A 16813-nucleotide genomic window follows, 5' to 3' on the forward strand; every position below is an offset into this window, starting at 1 on the left:
GGGGGGCCCTGGGGGCGCCCGGGGCGGGGGCGCGGTCCCGGGGGCCCCCGGGGAGGGTGGGGACTGCCCCCGCCTGTGCCAGCCCCTCTCTCGGGTGGCCGAGTCAGGGCTCGGGGACGGGGGTGCTGTGTGGCTGCTGCGGGGGTTCCGTAGCTGGAAGTGGGGACTCCAGCTGACTCTCTGCCTGTAAAAGGATTCTGTTGTGGCAGGTTTTCCCTTTGCTCTGTTACTGCCTCGCTAAACTCGGGGAACTTGAGCAGTAATAATCAAAGCCTTGTTCAAAATCACTGCTTTGGGGGAACTTTTAATATAGCCCTTGAGTTACAGTGTTCGTGCTGCTTGTGTTGTACCCTTGAATTCTTGTGCTCCCTTATGGTCCGATATTTTGTCATGGTCTCAGTGGCGTCATTGTTCTTTCTGGACTCTGAATTCTGGGAAGCTTTCCTTTTTTTTTCCTAGATATAATGGCTTTAAGTGATCTTGAAGGTAACTTGTCTCCCCCCCCTCCCCCAATATTTAGGATGGAGTAGGTGCTAAAATAGCTGAGAAGATAGATGAGTTCTTATCCACTGGAAAACTACGCAAATTGGAAAAGGTGGGTTTCTTTCCCTTGTGCTCTATTTCTCAATAGTTGCTTTTCTTTGTAACTTGCAAAGTAGCCTGCTTGCTTTGTGCAATTTCTGTTGTCCCTGGAGAGACTGATGTCAAGCTTAAGAATGGTGGACGTGGAGTCTCTGGTGAGTAGAAAGCAGGGAACGAGAAGCTCAGCCAAAGCCTCAAAACTGTCTATTTATGAAAATATTTTAAGTTATATAATCAGCACGTGAATGTCTTCTGTGAGAAGTGGAATTCCGACTCTGGAAGGCTGTGGAGTTTTGTGGTTTAACCATGCTGTTCACCTTAGCACGGGTAGTTAGGCAGTTTTCAGGCTTGGTACATGGGGCATTATCGTGATACACAGTACTACCCTTGGTACTGTTTTGCATTGATTTATAGCGAGCCTCCAAAGCAGAGTCTGACTAAGCTGTTTTATCTTCTCAAGTTTTCTTTGTTTATTGCAAATGGAGTAAAGAAGGGTTTGGGTTGTGTTGTTTTTGTTTTTGAAGATTCGACAAGATGATACAAGTGCATCTATCAATCTCCTGACACGAGTTACTGGCATTGGGTAAAGTTTTTTTGTTTGTTTCTTTTTTGGTTTTGATTTTTTTTCCTCCTTCTGTTTATTTGGTGGAGTTACGAATAGAATTTGGGTCATTGCAAATAATGAAGAGAATGAGTTTGAGCTGATGCTGCTGTGCCCACACTGAGACACCATAGTTGTGATGACACGATTGACTGAGAAGAAAGGGTATAGAATCTTCAATTACAGACTTTGTGGTAGAGGAGCGGAAGGGGGAAGCTCCTGTGTACAAGCTGAGAGGAGAAGGAGAGAAGAGCTGGTCAAGAACGGAATCGCGAAAGACTGAGAAGAGTGGAAGTGAGGAGTCCCTTTGGGACTTTGGTGGGAAGTTGGGTCCAGAGACAATGGTGCTCTGTTGTGTGTTTGTAAAAGGAGAATTAAGAGCCCTGAAACAGGCAACAAAACAAAAACAATCCCCAAAAAACCATCAGGGCTCTTGTGCAACGTTTGAAACCCTTGAGGTTGAGGGTAGGGAATGTGATCGTTCTCAAGTAATTCTGAGAGAAAATGTGCTCAAAATCTGAGGATATACTGGGGTTTGAGAATGCCTTTGAGAAATTGGGATGGGATGCAGGAGAAGCTTGGGTGCTGTCCTGTCTCAGGACAGTGGAAGTTGCCTCTCTTGGTCTGGAATCTGGCAAGAGATGCAGGGAAGGGTAAGGAAGGAAGGAAATGGCAGGTCAAGATCTGATAATTCTATTGTAATGTAAGAGTTTTATTGAGAAAGTGGATTCAAAGTCTTTAAGGGTGGTGGAGCTGTAACCATGGGATTCCAGAGTAGCTGGAGAGTAGTTCCCCAGGAACAGACTATGCTTCCAGGCTGGTGGTTCTCAGTGTTTTGATATATTAGATAGGTGTCTGGGTATAACATTACTTGAATGCCTGTCTCTCAGTTGAAACGTTGTTCTTTCCCCGCAGAGTCACGCAGATTAATAACAAACCCTTAAAGAGGAAAAAGGTTCAGCCATTCACTTGAGTGTTGTGCTTAAGGCAAACTCTCCAGCAGGACTGGAGCTGGGACTGCTTTACTGTACTGTAGGCTGCAAATTGGAGCCTTGTTGTGTTTTTTGAAGTGCTAGTCTAAAGACACTTTTGTGTTACTGTTGCCTTAAGCTGGTTCAGAGACTGATTGTGGTTAAAGTAGTTCTTATCGTGCATTCAGTATTGTTGTCTAAAGCAATATTGTCTATTTGGTTAGATTTTGTTTGTTTATTTTTTACAATTATACATCGCTATATAGTTATACCAGTGCTAAAAAATGTGCAGGCCAAGCCTTGGATAGCCACCTCTGCTGACTGAAAGTACAAACTGAAAATATGTATGCTGAAAAGAGGGTAAGCATCAGAAGCGACTTCAGTCTTGGCCTTGAAGAACCTAGGCAGTTATAGTGAATTCTAATGTCCTTTTCAGTGTTGCAAGATTCTTGCTGTTCCTGATGGCAGATTGCCTTGTCTCTTTGCAGTCCTGCTGCTGCTAGGAAGTTTGTCGAGGAAGGAATTAAGACTTTAGAAGGTAAGTGTAACTTTGGGTCCTCAGTTCACACTCCAATAATTTTTTTTTTCTGTCAAGTTGCCTGTTCCACAGTGGTACTGTGATAGCAGATATGCCCTAGGCTTTGAGGAAAGTGTGTAAGATGCTAAAGTTAGTGCACAGGCTAAAGGCATTACACACACATCCAAAGTACTTACAGATTACATGGAAAATAACAAGGATTTTGGCTTTGAGGTGAATGGTCTATTGAAGTCTTTATAGGCAAGTGTGCATTTGTACTCATCCTATCAGCTGTTGAGTAGTCAGTTTAAAATCTCTTCCTTTGTGTTTGAGGTCGCTGTTTTCTTGTTACGTATTCTTTGTGTGTGTCATCTTTGCATTGGATTTTTATTCCTTAAGTAACTTTTTTTTTTTTCTTAATTCTCCTAGATCTAAGAAAAAATGAGCACAAGCTGACCCATCACCAGCGAATTGGGTTGAAGTAAGCTTTCTTGGGTGCAAGTGCTGGGCTTTTCTAATGACTCCTTCAGACACCAGGCTGTAATGTAAGGTTACACAGGCCAAGTAAGGTTCTGTTCTTTCTGTGTGCTCTACATGCTTTTCAGCAGTTATTCAAAGCTTTTGTTTCACTGGGGTTGAAATCCAGTAGGCTTAGTCTCTGTCCAGAAGGAAATGAATTTCAAATTACTCTTTTCAGTTAGCTCATGGAGAATCACTTTAGCAAGGTTGCAATGGTGTTTCTTGGGAATCTGCATAAAAGTGGCCCAGGCTACTTTTTGTTATGTGCTGCGAGCAAGGTAAGACCTTTGCATGTCTGAACTTGAGAATGCCATGCCGAACGTGTGTCTGTCCCTCAATACTTACCAGCTTGAATGCTGCTTGCTGAGTGGCTGTTCCAGTATGCTAGTTCTGGAAGAACTATAGCTATTTGCAGGAAGCTGCAAGTGAGCCAAATAAAGCCCTATATCTGAATTGGTTCTGTGTGGGGCCAGCTCTAGCGTTTCCACATCAGTGGCAGAGATGTGGAACATGTCATCTGGACAAACTGCTTGCTAGTGAGTGAGAAGGGTTACACAACGATTGTTGCCTTCCCACTGCTCATCTGAGCCCCATACCCAGTGTGCATCCCTGCCTTTATACGTGTGAGCGTTCAAGGGAAAACCTTTCACTGTTAAGTGAGTATAAGAAAACTTACCTGACCTATCCATGTTGCTAGTTCACACATTGCCCTTGGGTCTGCTTCCAGCGTTGTGCTCAGATGTTGTTTCAGAACCTCCGGTAAGTGCTGAGCTGAAAGAATGGTTTCGGTGCTCTGTGGTGGTCTTTTTGTCCCTAGTTCCACTGCAACTCTTGGAGGGGGGGGGAGGGCGGGGGGAGTCCCATATCCGGAAGCTCTGTCTGCAGTGCTTGGGATTGGGATGGTTGGGTAATGAGCGTCGGGGAACATGTGACTCTGAGGCTGCAGTATGGCTGCCAGTGCCTGCTGTCAATGGTTCTGGTGCTGGAGGGGTGAAGAATGTGCCTGCTGGTCAGGTGCGTCATTGTTTCACCTGGCCTCTTTTTCTCCACAGTCAAGCAGCATGCTGGCAGTCTGTTTTTTACAGCTGCATGCAAAGATATCAGGAGCTGTATTTGACTTGTGAGCTTCCGTTTAGCTCTTACCAACATAGATCACCTCTGACCATGGGTGAGGGACCTGTTCCTCCTGCTTGCTGGTGGACCGAGTTTTGTCAGGAGCCTTTTGTATTTTCAGAGGGCTATGTAAATATAAACCAATTGGTTATACGGTAGTATTACTTCCACCTCATAGCAGCTCTTCATATACAGTGGAAATAATATGCAATGAAACCATCTTCTAAGCATTGTCAAACTTGCAGTTGTGAGTTTTTACTATCGCTTGGCAAGATGTTTTCTAAGATGTTTGGTGAGAATGGGGAGCTTTTTGTGATGTGACAGTAATACAAGTTGTATTCTTTCCTCTGATACACATTTAACTGACTAAAACTTTAAGATACTACCCTTGCCACTCTTTCAGACGCTTTTATTTTTATATGTGCAGATATTTTGAAGATTTTGAGAAAAGAATCCCAAGGGAAGAAATGCTGCAAATGCAGGTAAGAATATCTTTGTCGAGGATGTGAGGCACTGATGGCCAATGAATGACCGACACCTCTAAACACACATCTTTCCTTTCTACATAGGAAATTGTGCTGAAAGAGGTAAAGAAGGTGGACCCAAACTATATTGCTACAGTCTGTGGCAGTTTCAGACGAGGTTGGTACTCTGTGATCTTAATGATGTTTATTCTGGGCTAATAAGCAAGACTCATGACTATATATGTTGTTCTTCTAGAGAGAAAGCTTTTGCTGGAACCTGGCTTTTCCCTGTTAGTATTGTCTTGACTGGTTAGTTCAGTGGTGAAACACTTGCATAAATCCTTGCTTCTCCACCCTGCCCCCATAGAGTAGTATGTTGTAATGTGAATTGTTTGCTTTGTTTTTACATTAACAACATTTGTGCTTCATTGCTATAGAGTATAGCAAGAAATCATTGGGTGTTTTCTGAGATATGTGGAGATATAAACTTTTTGATGGAAGAACAAGGTTCTCTTACTTTAAGATCCTTTTTTTGCAAATATCTTGAATAGTGACTGACTATTTTCTACCAGAAAAACATGTTTATAGGAAGAGGTTAGATGAATGTTCACCAATGTTAGTAGTATACCTTGTCATATGCAGAGGGATTTTTCTTTGCTTCTTACTTGCCTAGGTGCAGAGTCAAGCGGTGATATGGATGTTCTCCTAACCCATCCGAGTTTCACATCTGAATCATCCAAACAGGTGTGTTTCTCTGCTACTGTGAATCAGTACTGTGCATTACTTCCACAAGGGTATGTTTAAATTCATAAGATATGTAGTCTCAGACTTGTATTGCAGCTTCTTGCATATTTTTGTTACTGTAATAGTAAATGCTTCTCTTGGATCACCATGTTTATTTTGAGGAGTTATAATCACTTCTCAGGTCCATGTATTATGTTGTGTTCCTCTTGCAGAACTATTAAGTATATTTACTCTTATCCTTCTGTCCCTCTGCTTCCCTTCACACATACTCCCCTGCCCCCTCGAATTCATGTGCTTTTACATCGTAGAACTGTAACAGCTAGCTGGATAAAGCAGGGATTAAAGGTAGAGTAAGTATCTCTTTATGTAGCCATAATCTTTTGGACAAGAAGCAAATGTAATCTCGTAATCTTTTGGGACTAACTCTGGAGAAGTCTTAATGACAGTTTGTATTTCTTGTGTTGCTTCTATAGATTCATTGCTTAAAAGTTGCAAACTCAAACCAAGAAATTAGTTTTGTCACTTCTAACGAAAGCAATCTGACATGGGGATTTCGGTTGAAATTTTTTTTACATTGCACAACTGTAATTTTATTAGCTTGTTCTCAGTATTATTGTTACTTTTTTTTCCCCTCTGGGTCAAATTTCATGTACAGTAATACATATAATTATAGTGATGTCCTGTACTTACGTGGTAAATGGGTAAATTGTCTGGTAAATGGGTAAGATATTCTTGTTATTTGTGAAATAACTTCTTGTTCTGTGTTGTCACTGTTCCTAGCCAAAACTTCTGCGTCAAGTTGTAGAACAACTGGAAAAAGTCCACTTTGTCACAGATATGCTGTCTAAAGGTGATACCAAATTCATGGTAAGGCTTTTTTGGTGGTGAGAGATGTTGGGGGGGACTACCTTTTCTGACAGAAGCTAGGATGTATACAAGATACATTGTTTGGAGTGCTGGAGTTGTGATTTTTTTTGTTGTTGTTTTTAATTCCCCCCCTTCCCCCCATAAAAACTTTCTGCAGTTAACTCTTAGTGAATCTCTCATGGTAAGATTTCAGTATTAGAAAATATACAGGTATTTATGTACTTCTGAACCCCACTGACACAACATTCATCACACAATGCTCATTGTGTCTCTATTTTGCTTGATGTTTCCCCAGTGAGTGTTCCCTCACTTCTTCAGCTGCACCAATGACCACTTTTGTAACTCTGTCCTCAAGATCTTGAAAACACTATCTTTGATCTTGGGCCTATGTTTACCTTGTTTTGTCTAATACATAATATACTTTTGTCTCTTTTTTGTCAATTTTGTTGCAGAGCAGATTAATGGATAAGCTGCTAGATTCAGAATGTAATAGGGAATATGTGGGATGCCTAAAGAAAGTAATGAATTACAGGAACATTCATTTTGTTAGGTTCCTCGCTCACAGCAAAACTTCCCCCCCCCCCCAAACATGTGGATTGGGTGCTAATCTTGCTTCACTTAATTTTCTTTACTGGCCCCAGGTATCCTGATCTTACAGGCTGGTTAAAAGTTAATTCTAACAGAGAAGTGTAGAACGGTAGGCAATACTGAGTGGAAATGACGACTGGTTAGTTCCTGTCAGTCACTCGTAGTGGCTTTATGGAATTCCTTGGAAGCTCAGGGGAGTGGTCCTGCAGGAGAGAGTCATTCACGAGAGAGAGAGAGTCATTCACGAGAGAGAGAGTCATTCACGAGAGAGAGAGAGTCATTCACGAGAGAGAGAGTCATTCACGAGAGAGAGAGAGTCATTCACGAGAGAGAGAGAGTCATTCACGAGAGAGAGAGTCATTCACGAGAGAGAGAGAGTCATTCACGAGAGAGAGAGAGTCATTCACGAGAGAGAGAGAGTCATTCACGAGAGAGAGAGAGTCATTCACGAGAGAGAGAGTCATTCACGAGAGAGAGAGAGTCATTCACGAGAGAGAGAGAGTCATTCACGAGAGAGAGAGAGTCATTCACGAGAGAGAGAGTCATAGAGTCATTCCATGACTTTCTTTATGAATTTCTATTCAAGAATCAAGATAACCGTTATATTCAGCTAATCTTTTGGAAGGCATAAATACTTAAATATATAATACTACAGTTAAAGATATTTGCTTTCCCAAGATGAAAGGGGCTGTTGGAGCACTTGATTATTTTATTTTTTTGTTTGTTAGTTTGGTTTTGCTTAAAATAAGAGCTCAAAGAACTCTGAGAATTTAGTCTTCAGTTTAGTATGTGTTGCATTCTGAGAGGGAGTGAAACTTGATGGCTTTTTTTTTTTTCTTCGCTTAATCTTTATGAGGAATATGTGAAAGTCGCTCTCATTCTTGCCAAATGGTTTAAGTGTGAATACCGTATGGGTTTAAACCTAAATGTACATCTGTGAGCCAAAAGCAGAGACACTCTGCATTCACAGTTTGTATTCACAGTTCAACAAGCTCATTATAGTTTGACCATTTGCTCTGTATAATCCTGTCAGTCTTGAGTAGTTGTGGAATAGCTCTTGTCTTCAAAGCAGAAGCTAAGAAAGCAATGTTGTAAAAAGGGAAATATGACTGCAGCTGAGAGAATCTGCGAAAAGCAAGTCTCGGTAAGGAGACAGACAAAGTAACTTTAAAAGCATAAGCAATGTTAAGCTTTCAAAACAAAGCTAAGAATAGAAGGAGAAGTCTCAGCATGAAGCTGCAATTGGTGAAACAGTTTAGTATGTAAATGTTTCTCATCATTCCTTATGGCTCATGTCCCTCTCCCCCTACTGCATTGTCATTTAAGGTGATCATAGACTAGGGGAAGAAAGAAAAGGCTGATATGTGAATTTCATGAAGATTACAAAACAGTTTGAAATGAAAAGTGGCAGAGGGTTTCTCAAGAAAAAACTTTCTTTTTCTTAATTTCTATTAGCTTGAGCTTCATCTGCATTTTCCTTAACCCGCTGATGTTTGTGCATACTGAAGAGCCTGATAATAATTATGGCAGAGGAATGGGAAATGAGAAGTCCTGTGATCCTTCCTGCTGTAATATAAACTTAAGAAGCAGTTATATGCTACATTGAACTACAGTCCTCTTAGCAGTGTAAAATAGTGATTCATGGTACTATGACATCCAGCTGTTCTAGTAAAATATTTAATCGGATCAGCGGGAATTTAACTTTGCTCTCCAGGATGACTGAGGATGTTTAGATGTTGTTTGGGGGTAGGGAGGTGAAGATTGATCTCACATCTGTTCAATTTCATTTTGAATTTCTTGCTTTCCTTATTTCCTCACAGGGTGTCTGTCAGCTACCAAATAAAGAAGATGGAACAGCCTATCCACATAGGAGAATTGATATCCGGTACACACACCAAAAAAACCCACCCAGCCCCGCTCCCTGCCCCAAACCCTACTTTAGCTGTCTGCTACATAGCAGGCATTTGCATCAAGTTTTGCGTTCAGATCTCTACTTCCACGTTCAGAACATGTCACTTTACTAGGCTTCTAATTCCTCTGCAGTAGGGAAGCCACTGTACAACTGCCAGCATCTACAACAGGTTATTAGTAAGAATGCTGTATTTTAGATCATGACTTTGTATCCAGTTTCAGAATTGTGACCTACTTTATCATACTGCTTTGACATTAATTCTTGGCAGGACTGCAAGCACCATAACCATGTAGTGGCTGAACACCAGTAATTTCTGGGTCAGGGTAGCTGTGCTGAACCTTTCTTCGATATGCATTTCATTTCATTCTTGCATCTGGCTTGTGGGAAAATCAAATGTACAGATTAGCAGAACGTGTGCACGTAAATAGGAACTAAACCTAGAACAGTGTCTGAATGGCTGAATTCCAAATGGCTTGTAACGTTTTTGTTACATATTTGTTCTAAATCTGTACTTTTCTTCCATTTTATTCTAGGCTTATCCCGAAAGATCAGTATTACTGTGGTGTACTGTATTTCACAGGAAGTGATATATTCAATAAGAACATGAGAACTCATGCTCTGGAAATGGGCTTCACGATCAATGAGTATACAATCCGTCCCTTGGGTGTCACTGGTCAGTCTGGGCCTTTCCACAGAGTATTCTTTCTAGTTACCTGCTTTGTGTGATCTTCTCCTTAAATTGGTTTCTCAGTGTACTGGAAATACTTCTGATAAATACTGTAGTTCATGAAATTTTTCACAGTGTCCTTTCTGGTATTGAACACAATTATAGCAGGAATATGTGGCACATATGCCTGTGGCACAAAGTTACCTCTTCAGGCCACCTAATCTACTTAAAGGCTTACTGACATAAAGATTGTTTTTTCAGTGTCATGCACAGCACATATGTGGTTTTCCCATTCTTTTAATAAGATATGCCATGTCCTTCAGTTGTTTTGTTTTGGAGGGGGGCTGACTATATATATTTATATTCGTGTGTGTATATTTAACTGCATAACCACATGGCCCCAAAGTTAATTCATTACCTTATTTCCTTTGACACTAACGAGATCAGTACCTAAACACTGTATGAAAAGGTCTGTGTGGGGGTGTTTTGTTTTTTTAAGTCTGTTTTACTTACAGCAGTTTTGTCTTGATCTTGCAATGCATTTGGTATTTCAGGATTGTACAGACCTCCCACCTTTCATAATAGAATCTGTAATTTGCTTGCAGGAGTTGCTGGGGAGGCCCTACCAGTAGAATGTGAAAAAGACATCTTTGACTATATCCAGTGGAAATACCGAGAGCCAAAGGATCGGAGTGAATAACTGCTTGTCTAGGTTTGTAACCTAGAGAGATGTTTTCATAGCTTCTAATGAACGTACAAAGTGCATATTCTTTCTTTGGATGTAATTGCAAAAAGTGTACATTACTGATGTTTAAAGCAAGTCCATGGCACTAGCACAGGATGTGTAGTGAAGATTAAATCCTGTAAGATCTCATTTTGAGCTCGCTCTCTCCCTCCCTCCAATTAAAACAATTATGGTGTTTAACTGAATAGGCTATGATACTAGAAAAACCTGTGGGGAAGGTGGTGTGGCAGTCAGATCCCTTAAAGAATGCATATTCTCTTTTGCTTTGGGATTTAGTAAAAAAACTATCAGACTATAAATCACAGGTTTCTATTTAACCCCCAAGGAGCAGAAAGTTCTGACGTAAAGGCAAAATGTTTCATCTTATTAAATTTCTCACGGCTTGGTTTGAAGATGGTGGCTGTCAATCAAAATTAATGCTGGTTCTTTGGAGTCGCTGGAAAGTCTTACAAAACAATACTAGCCTTTTATAAAAGGCTATGTCCTTTGATTTGATAATACCTGTGGCGATGAAGCTATTAGTTTTTTTTCTAATAAGTGTAGTAGCCCTTAGGCTGTGATTGTTGTTAGAAAAGTCTGGATATTGCAAAATGAACAAGCCTTCTTAGCTTGTTTCTTGTAGTTTTGCAAAAGACGGTCAGAGTTCTGATGCTTCCATGTTTTAATATCCTATACACAGACATAGTCTGTGCAAACACCACTGTTTAATATCTAAAAACTGGGGCAGTTCTTGGAGGAACTAACGTAACTCTTTTTTTTTTTTGCTATTTCCTTTGTTGAGGTTGAAAGACTTGGAAGTAAAACCATTGCTTTTGTGTAGTCGTTGCACATGGTCTCATTAAGTAATACGTATGATTTTTTAATTTTTTTTTTTAATGCAGCTTGAGTAATTATGTCTGTAGAGCATCTTGGAATGCTCAAAAGAACATTTTGCTAATACAAGCTGCTGGCATAAATTGCTTGAGTATGTAATCTACAGCATCTGTGTGTAGCAGCAGGCACTTTATAAATAACCATAGATCAGATTTGGCCATGGCAGTGAATTAGTACTGGCATTGCACAATTAAGAAAACTTAAACAGTGCTGAAACTTCAGTATGAGACCAGTTTGTTTCATATATATCAGGAGACTAGAAGAATTGTATTAGCAGAGCATTATTCTTATGGCACTTAAGTGCCATAATTATTGTAAGATTATTCTTACAGCGCTTAGATCTCAGACTGTATGTTTATGTCTTTCTTTTCAAATGTATATTTGAAGGGGGGTGGGTGGAAAAAAGCACGTAAAAGTCTATTTCCCACCCCTACTGAGTAGATGAAAGTATAAAAAACTTTTAATACTGGTTAAACAAAACAATGTATTATGACTCCCCACTAGTCACCAAACGTGTTGAGGCAGGCTTTTCGGAACATATAAATCAGGCCAAAAAAAGACTGCCCATGTGCTTAGTTGCACAGCTAACTGCTCCCAATATTTTGTGCTTAAAAATATATCATTGGAACACCTAAAACTAGCGAGAAACATGAAAGGCAGAAATGGCTTAAATTCCAGAGCTGAAGTTGCGTCTTGGCACGTAGTTATAGAATGCAAAGTCATTATTGCTGGTGCTCTTGAAATACTACACTTCTACGTGACTATAGAGGAATTAATGTAACGGGCAAGCCAGACATAACTAACTGATTTTCCGTAGGATTTCAAGATTAAAATTGGACAAGGATGTTATATTCAAGCTCTGCAATAACTGGAGCAAATGGGAAAAGGAAATGGGGTACATGCCTTTGGAAGACCCCTTCCAGTCTTGAAGTGGAATTTTTAAACCATTATTCATGTCTCTGTTGGCTGCTGTCAAAAACCTCCAATAATGGAGAACCTGAAATCTGCTTGGCCAGTTGCTTCCTTTGCAGCATTGTTAAACATTACAGGTCATTTCTACACCAGGTGGAAATGTTTGAGGCATCTAGACTTTAAAATATTCTTTTGAGCTTTTAAAGAAACTCATCTTCACTTAACTTGCCTAGGGAGAAGGGAAAGGAATCTCCTAGCACTGGGTCAACCTATTGGACACACTATTGCTTATCATTCAGGGTTATGGACTGAAATAAATGTAAGGTCTTTAGGTGCTTAGGTGCTTATGTGTTGCAGGCTGATGTTTCCTTAGTTGCTGCTGTTAGCTCATGGAAGAGGAGACCTGAGTTTGTAGCACAGTGCACAAATAACTCTAGATTAAAATGCACATCCCTTTATACTGCTTTGCGTTACTAATCTCTCTTAGTGTTTTGGCAGGTGCTCAGGTGTAATCATTGTGCTGCTCTGCTGACTACTGTTTGACAAGATGAACTGAAGCCACAGTCACGGTGCTGAAAAAATTCTGGATGTTGAGCAGTGTCACTGAGAACTAACTGGCTTGCAGATTTTGGTCTGGAAATGATGTGCACAGTGAAGCCTAGAAGCACAGCCTGAGGTGCAAAGGCAGCTTTCTCCCTCTTGACCTATGATAAGCAGCATGTGATCTGTCCTTTCTTCAGCCACTCTATCTTGTCCACAGATTCCTCCTAGCTGTCCTCCCTGTGACAAATCAATGTTCAACATGCCCTGGCCATGGATTAGTGACCTTCTTCCCCAGCCTCATTCTGGCTTTCTCCTTTTATTCAGCCCCAAATGTCCTACTGAAATGATTTAAGAGATCCAGAGCAAATCCTAAGGTTTCCATGTTTTCCCATGTCAGGACACACAACGTTACACCGTCATGCATGCTGAAGTGTGGTTTCTTTTAGACAAGAGCCCTCCCTTGCCAGTTCTGAACAAATTTGTATCTCCTTTGCGGATGTTTCTCTTATCCAGAAATTAATCCTTGTTCACTGGCTAAGCATCTGTTACAGGTTTGGCGAGGTATGCAGACATTTTATAAACGTGTGGAAATTCTTGATGTATATAAAAGATTGTTTTCTGCCTCCTCTGCACTAGCTCTGCTGCCAAGTTCGCTGTTTTAAGTGGTGTGCTTTTCTTTTACTAAACAATGTATCTGCTAATGTCTTCCCTATAGAGTTTGTCCAACTGAAACTGGCTGCAAGAACTGCTGTTGTGGCTTTTAAAACCACAAGGATGTGTGCCTGTGTAGAGATTGTTCTGACACAATTGCCTCTGTCTTTGTTCTCTGTGTCTTTGATTAGAGTGCAGTTGCATATTCTGGAGAACTCCTTGGAAGTTCTCCAGAATAGTTTTTCTATGTATCCATTTTTCCAGTTGGGTAAGCAGGTGTGTGAGTGCTCACAGTTCTTATTTTATGTGCTTAGCTCTTAGTGTAATGGGCTTTATGAGTGGTACAGCAATGCAGATGACTGTTTGCAATTGTCAGGAGCTCCCAAGAGCTTTATGTTGCCCAAAGACAGCAATAGCAGAAAGCGTTCCATTTCTTTTTCTTCATCTAAGAACATCACTATGCACATTAACTAGATAACTGCACAATTCTTATAACAGTAATCCCATTCCTCATAACTGAGTCTAAAACAAAGGAATGTTGTCATTGCATGTGACACAGTGTGGAGGTTATGGTTGTAGACATAGGCTTTTGCCAGGATGGACCTTGCCTTTATTTACAAAGTAAAGGAAATGCCAATACAGAACAGCATTGTGGGTGTACCTCTGCTGCTAATTTAGTGTCAGAGGAGGCAGCTGAGAGCAAATAGCTACATGTTTCAGATATGCTGTGAAAGGAAGAGGAGAAATGCCACTGAGTTGCGCTAGAGAAAGGGGATGAGAATTCTAATAAGACACTACAGTCTCTGAATAGTGTTGATACTTTGCCTTGTGGTGCATTTGTCATGGTACTTTGAGTGAAAAATCAGCCTATCTTTCTTTTTCTCCTGATATTCTTAAACATTCAGAGATTTATACCTGCATAAATTTTTAAAGACAGAAAGGTCCATTCTCAATGAAGGTCACAGATCCTCTTTTTTATGTAAATGTTACTTTTTTTCTTGTTTTTTGACATCAAGCCTTGAGCCAGAAATGTTGTGATGAAGAATAAGCAAAGTCTCTGGGTTTTTAGCAGTTTAAAGAAAAAAAAAAAAAGAAAAGAAAAAACCCAACCACCCAATTTAAATAATACATAAAATTGTTTAACGTAGGCTTTTAACAGACAACTGTTTAATCTAGTACCAACAATCCTGCTTCTGAAGGCAGACTGCACCTCTTCTTGGTTAACCAGCCTTCTCCTGGTTAAGAGATTGAAATTTTGAACTGATGTAGGTATTTGCCCGCTCAGAACTGCATATTGGTCTGCTAGATCGATCTTCTGATCTGTTTCTAGTTCTTTTTTATCTTATGTATGTGTAGACACTGGAATGAGAAAGCTGGCTGTGTCCTGAAGTAGTACTAAAGAATACCATTTTCAACTACTATCTGTATCTCCTTATCTCTGTGTTAAGTGTCCTGGTGCAGTGCTGAAGCTTATGCTGAGCTGTTTCCATGTCCTTACTTCTAAAACCTTTCAATATGGCCATATGCTAATGTGACCATTCTGCTGTTGCACGTGACCCACATTCTTTGTTCCTAGATATGTTGTAGTACTATCGGTTGCAGTGTTCTGTATTTTGTTCAACTTGCCATTACCCAGAAGACTGGTCTGATTAATTGATGCATTTCTACCACTCCTATAGAGTCAATCTGCTCTTTTTTATATGCAAACCTCTCAGCTCTGATTTTATAGCTCCTCTTAAATCATTGTGAAAGGTAATGACTATTTTGGATGTGAGGGTTGGTCCTGTCAAGATTGTATTACTAGCTGTATTTGGGACAGGGATTCTGTTGGTTAACTTAAAACTTAACTAGTTTTAAGTATTAAACTACTAACTTGGACGTATTATAGAGCATCAGCATGGAATGTATTGCTGCTACTGTATTTGAATACCTTCTAGGAGTATAGGGCAAATGTATTACAGAATTGCAAGCTTGAAAAGGCAAGACTATTTTATACATAGTCAAATTGACTATTGCTAATTATGTAACACTCTTCTTGATTTGTTAATCATTAGGTCTTCTATCTGCCTTTATGGGGGCAGAGAGGAGTTTGCATCTGTATTGTCAGACTATGTAACCTGACTTGAATGATAAAACAAAGACAGATGTAATAGCGTTTATCTGACTTAAGCCTACAAAACAACTACATTTTTACTTGTTCTTATACCAATTAGTGTTGATCAGTCTTAGTAGTGGAGATTATAGACTGATACTTTATTTTCTTCCTTTTTTTTCCCTTTATTTTCTTGTTTTTCCTGTTGGGATTTTAATTATTTTCTGGGAATGTTCCCCAGCCCTAATGCATGCAGTGGTATGTAAGGTGACTAGAAGTTAACTTGGTACTATATGAAGTCTTATGATGCCTCATAGTAAAAATATATATAGCTGATGTATTTGGTGTTTTCTTCAGTAATCAGTGGGAATAAACAAAGTGAGAATTCCATCATGAATGTGTAATGCTGTTTGTTTGGTTTTTTTTTTCCTAGCTGTAATTTTAAGAGCATCAAAAAGCAGTAACACAAGCTTACCAGGTTTACAGATGTTTCCTAGGCAGCACACAGCATTACGCTGATGCATTCTCCGTCATCCTCAACAGGTAGCCCAGAAGACTACTTTGTCTTGGGACTTGAGGCAGAATTTGCTGGCCTTGCAGTCTCTCTCCATAACACTGAATTCTTCTAGGTGGAACAAAAATGGCTTGTTCAGAGTGTGTGTTTGTTTTTCTTGAACTGTATAAATAAACAATGTGTCTCTCTCCCTTCCTCCCCCCTCCCAGTTAACTGGCCCTTATTCTGTGCTGCTTTGGGTTACTTACAGTTCTTTCCTTCCTCCTCCTGCAGAACTGGACTGCAAGATATCTGGTAATCACTGGAGGCAATAGCTGCCAACCTTGTGCTTATCATAGGGAATCTGTGTCAATGGGCATATCCTACTGTCTGTGCATACATAACCTTATGTATATGCAGAATAGCATTTGGGGTTTGTCAGTGATAGTGGCAGCACCATTCTGTCAGTGTTTGCTCTTGTCCCAGTTGCAAGGTCTTACATCAAGATTGGGCGTGCCCAACTCCTTCCTTAGCTTCAGGGCTATAGTGGCCCTTATGCAGGGCAGTAGTTCAAAACAGGGCTGACAACGAGCTAAGGAGGTTGTTGGTACGGTAGCTGAAGCGTTTGAGAGGAGCTGTGGCACCCGCGGGAGTCTCGCACCGACTCTCTGACAGGCGGGGTGAAGCGGAGCTCCCCTGCAGCTCTGTGGGCATGGGGCCCGAAGCAGTTAGTACCAGGCCTGGTGGTGGGTCTCCTCCCGCTCCCACGCGCGCCTCGAGCGGGTGTTACAACGCGCTGCTGGCCGCCGAGACCGAAGTTGGCTCCGGCCGCTTCGTCGCCTTTTCTCGCACAAGCAGGGGGGCCTGGCGCTGAGAAGCCCTCCTGCAGGCGGGTACAGCGTCCTGGCCTGCTCCCGCGGGGGGCGGCGAGGAGCGGTAGCTGCGGTAAAGAGCCCTTC

The 16813-nt window shown here is 40.9% G+C and overlaps 1 protein-coding gene across 1 annotated transcript; it reads left to right on the plus strand.

Annotated features, from left to right (window-relative positions):
* The first annotated feature begins 372 nt into the window (after positions 1 to 372).
* On the plus strand, positions 373 to 15758 carry POLB (polymerase (DNA directed), beta). The gene is made up of 13 exons (XM_009328302.1): positions 373 to 399; positions 521 to 595; positions 1107 to 1165; positions 2643 to 2692; positions 3101 to 3152; positions 4731 to 4785; positions 4873 to 4945; positions 5441 to 5511; positions 6292 to 6378; positions 8787 to 8851; positions 9412 to 9551; positions 10151 to 10257; positions 12574 to 15758. Exons 1-12 carry the CDS (start codon positions 373 to 375, stop codon positions 10243 to 10245), a joined length of 849 nt encoding a protein of 282 aa, XP_009326577.1. The 3' UTR covers positions 10246 to 10257; positions 12574 to 15758.
* The last annotated feature ends 1055 nt before the right edge of the window (positions 15759 to 16813 follow it).

Source organism: Pygoscelis adeliae, unplaced genomic scaffold, assembly GCF_000699105.1.
Source record: "Pygoscelis adeliae isolate BGI_AS28 unplaced genomic scaffold, ASM69910v1 Scaffold597, whole genome shotgun sequence".
NCBI lineage: Eukaryota > Metazoa > Chordata > Aves > Sphenisciformes > Spheniscidae > Pygoscelis > Pygoscelis adeliae.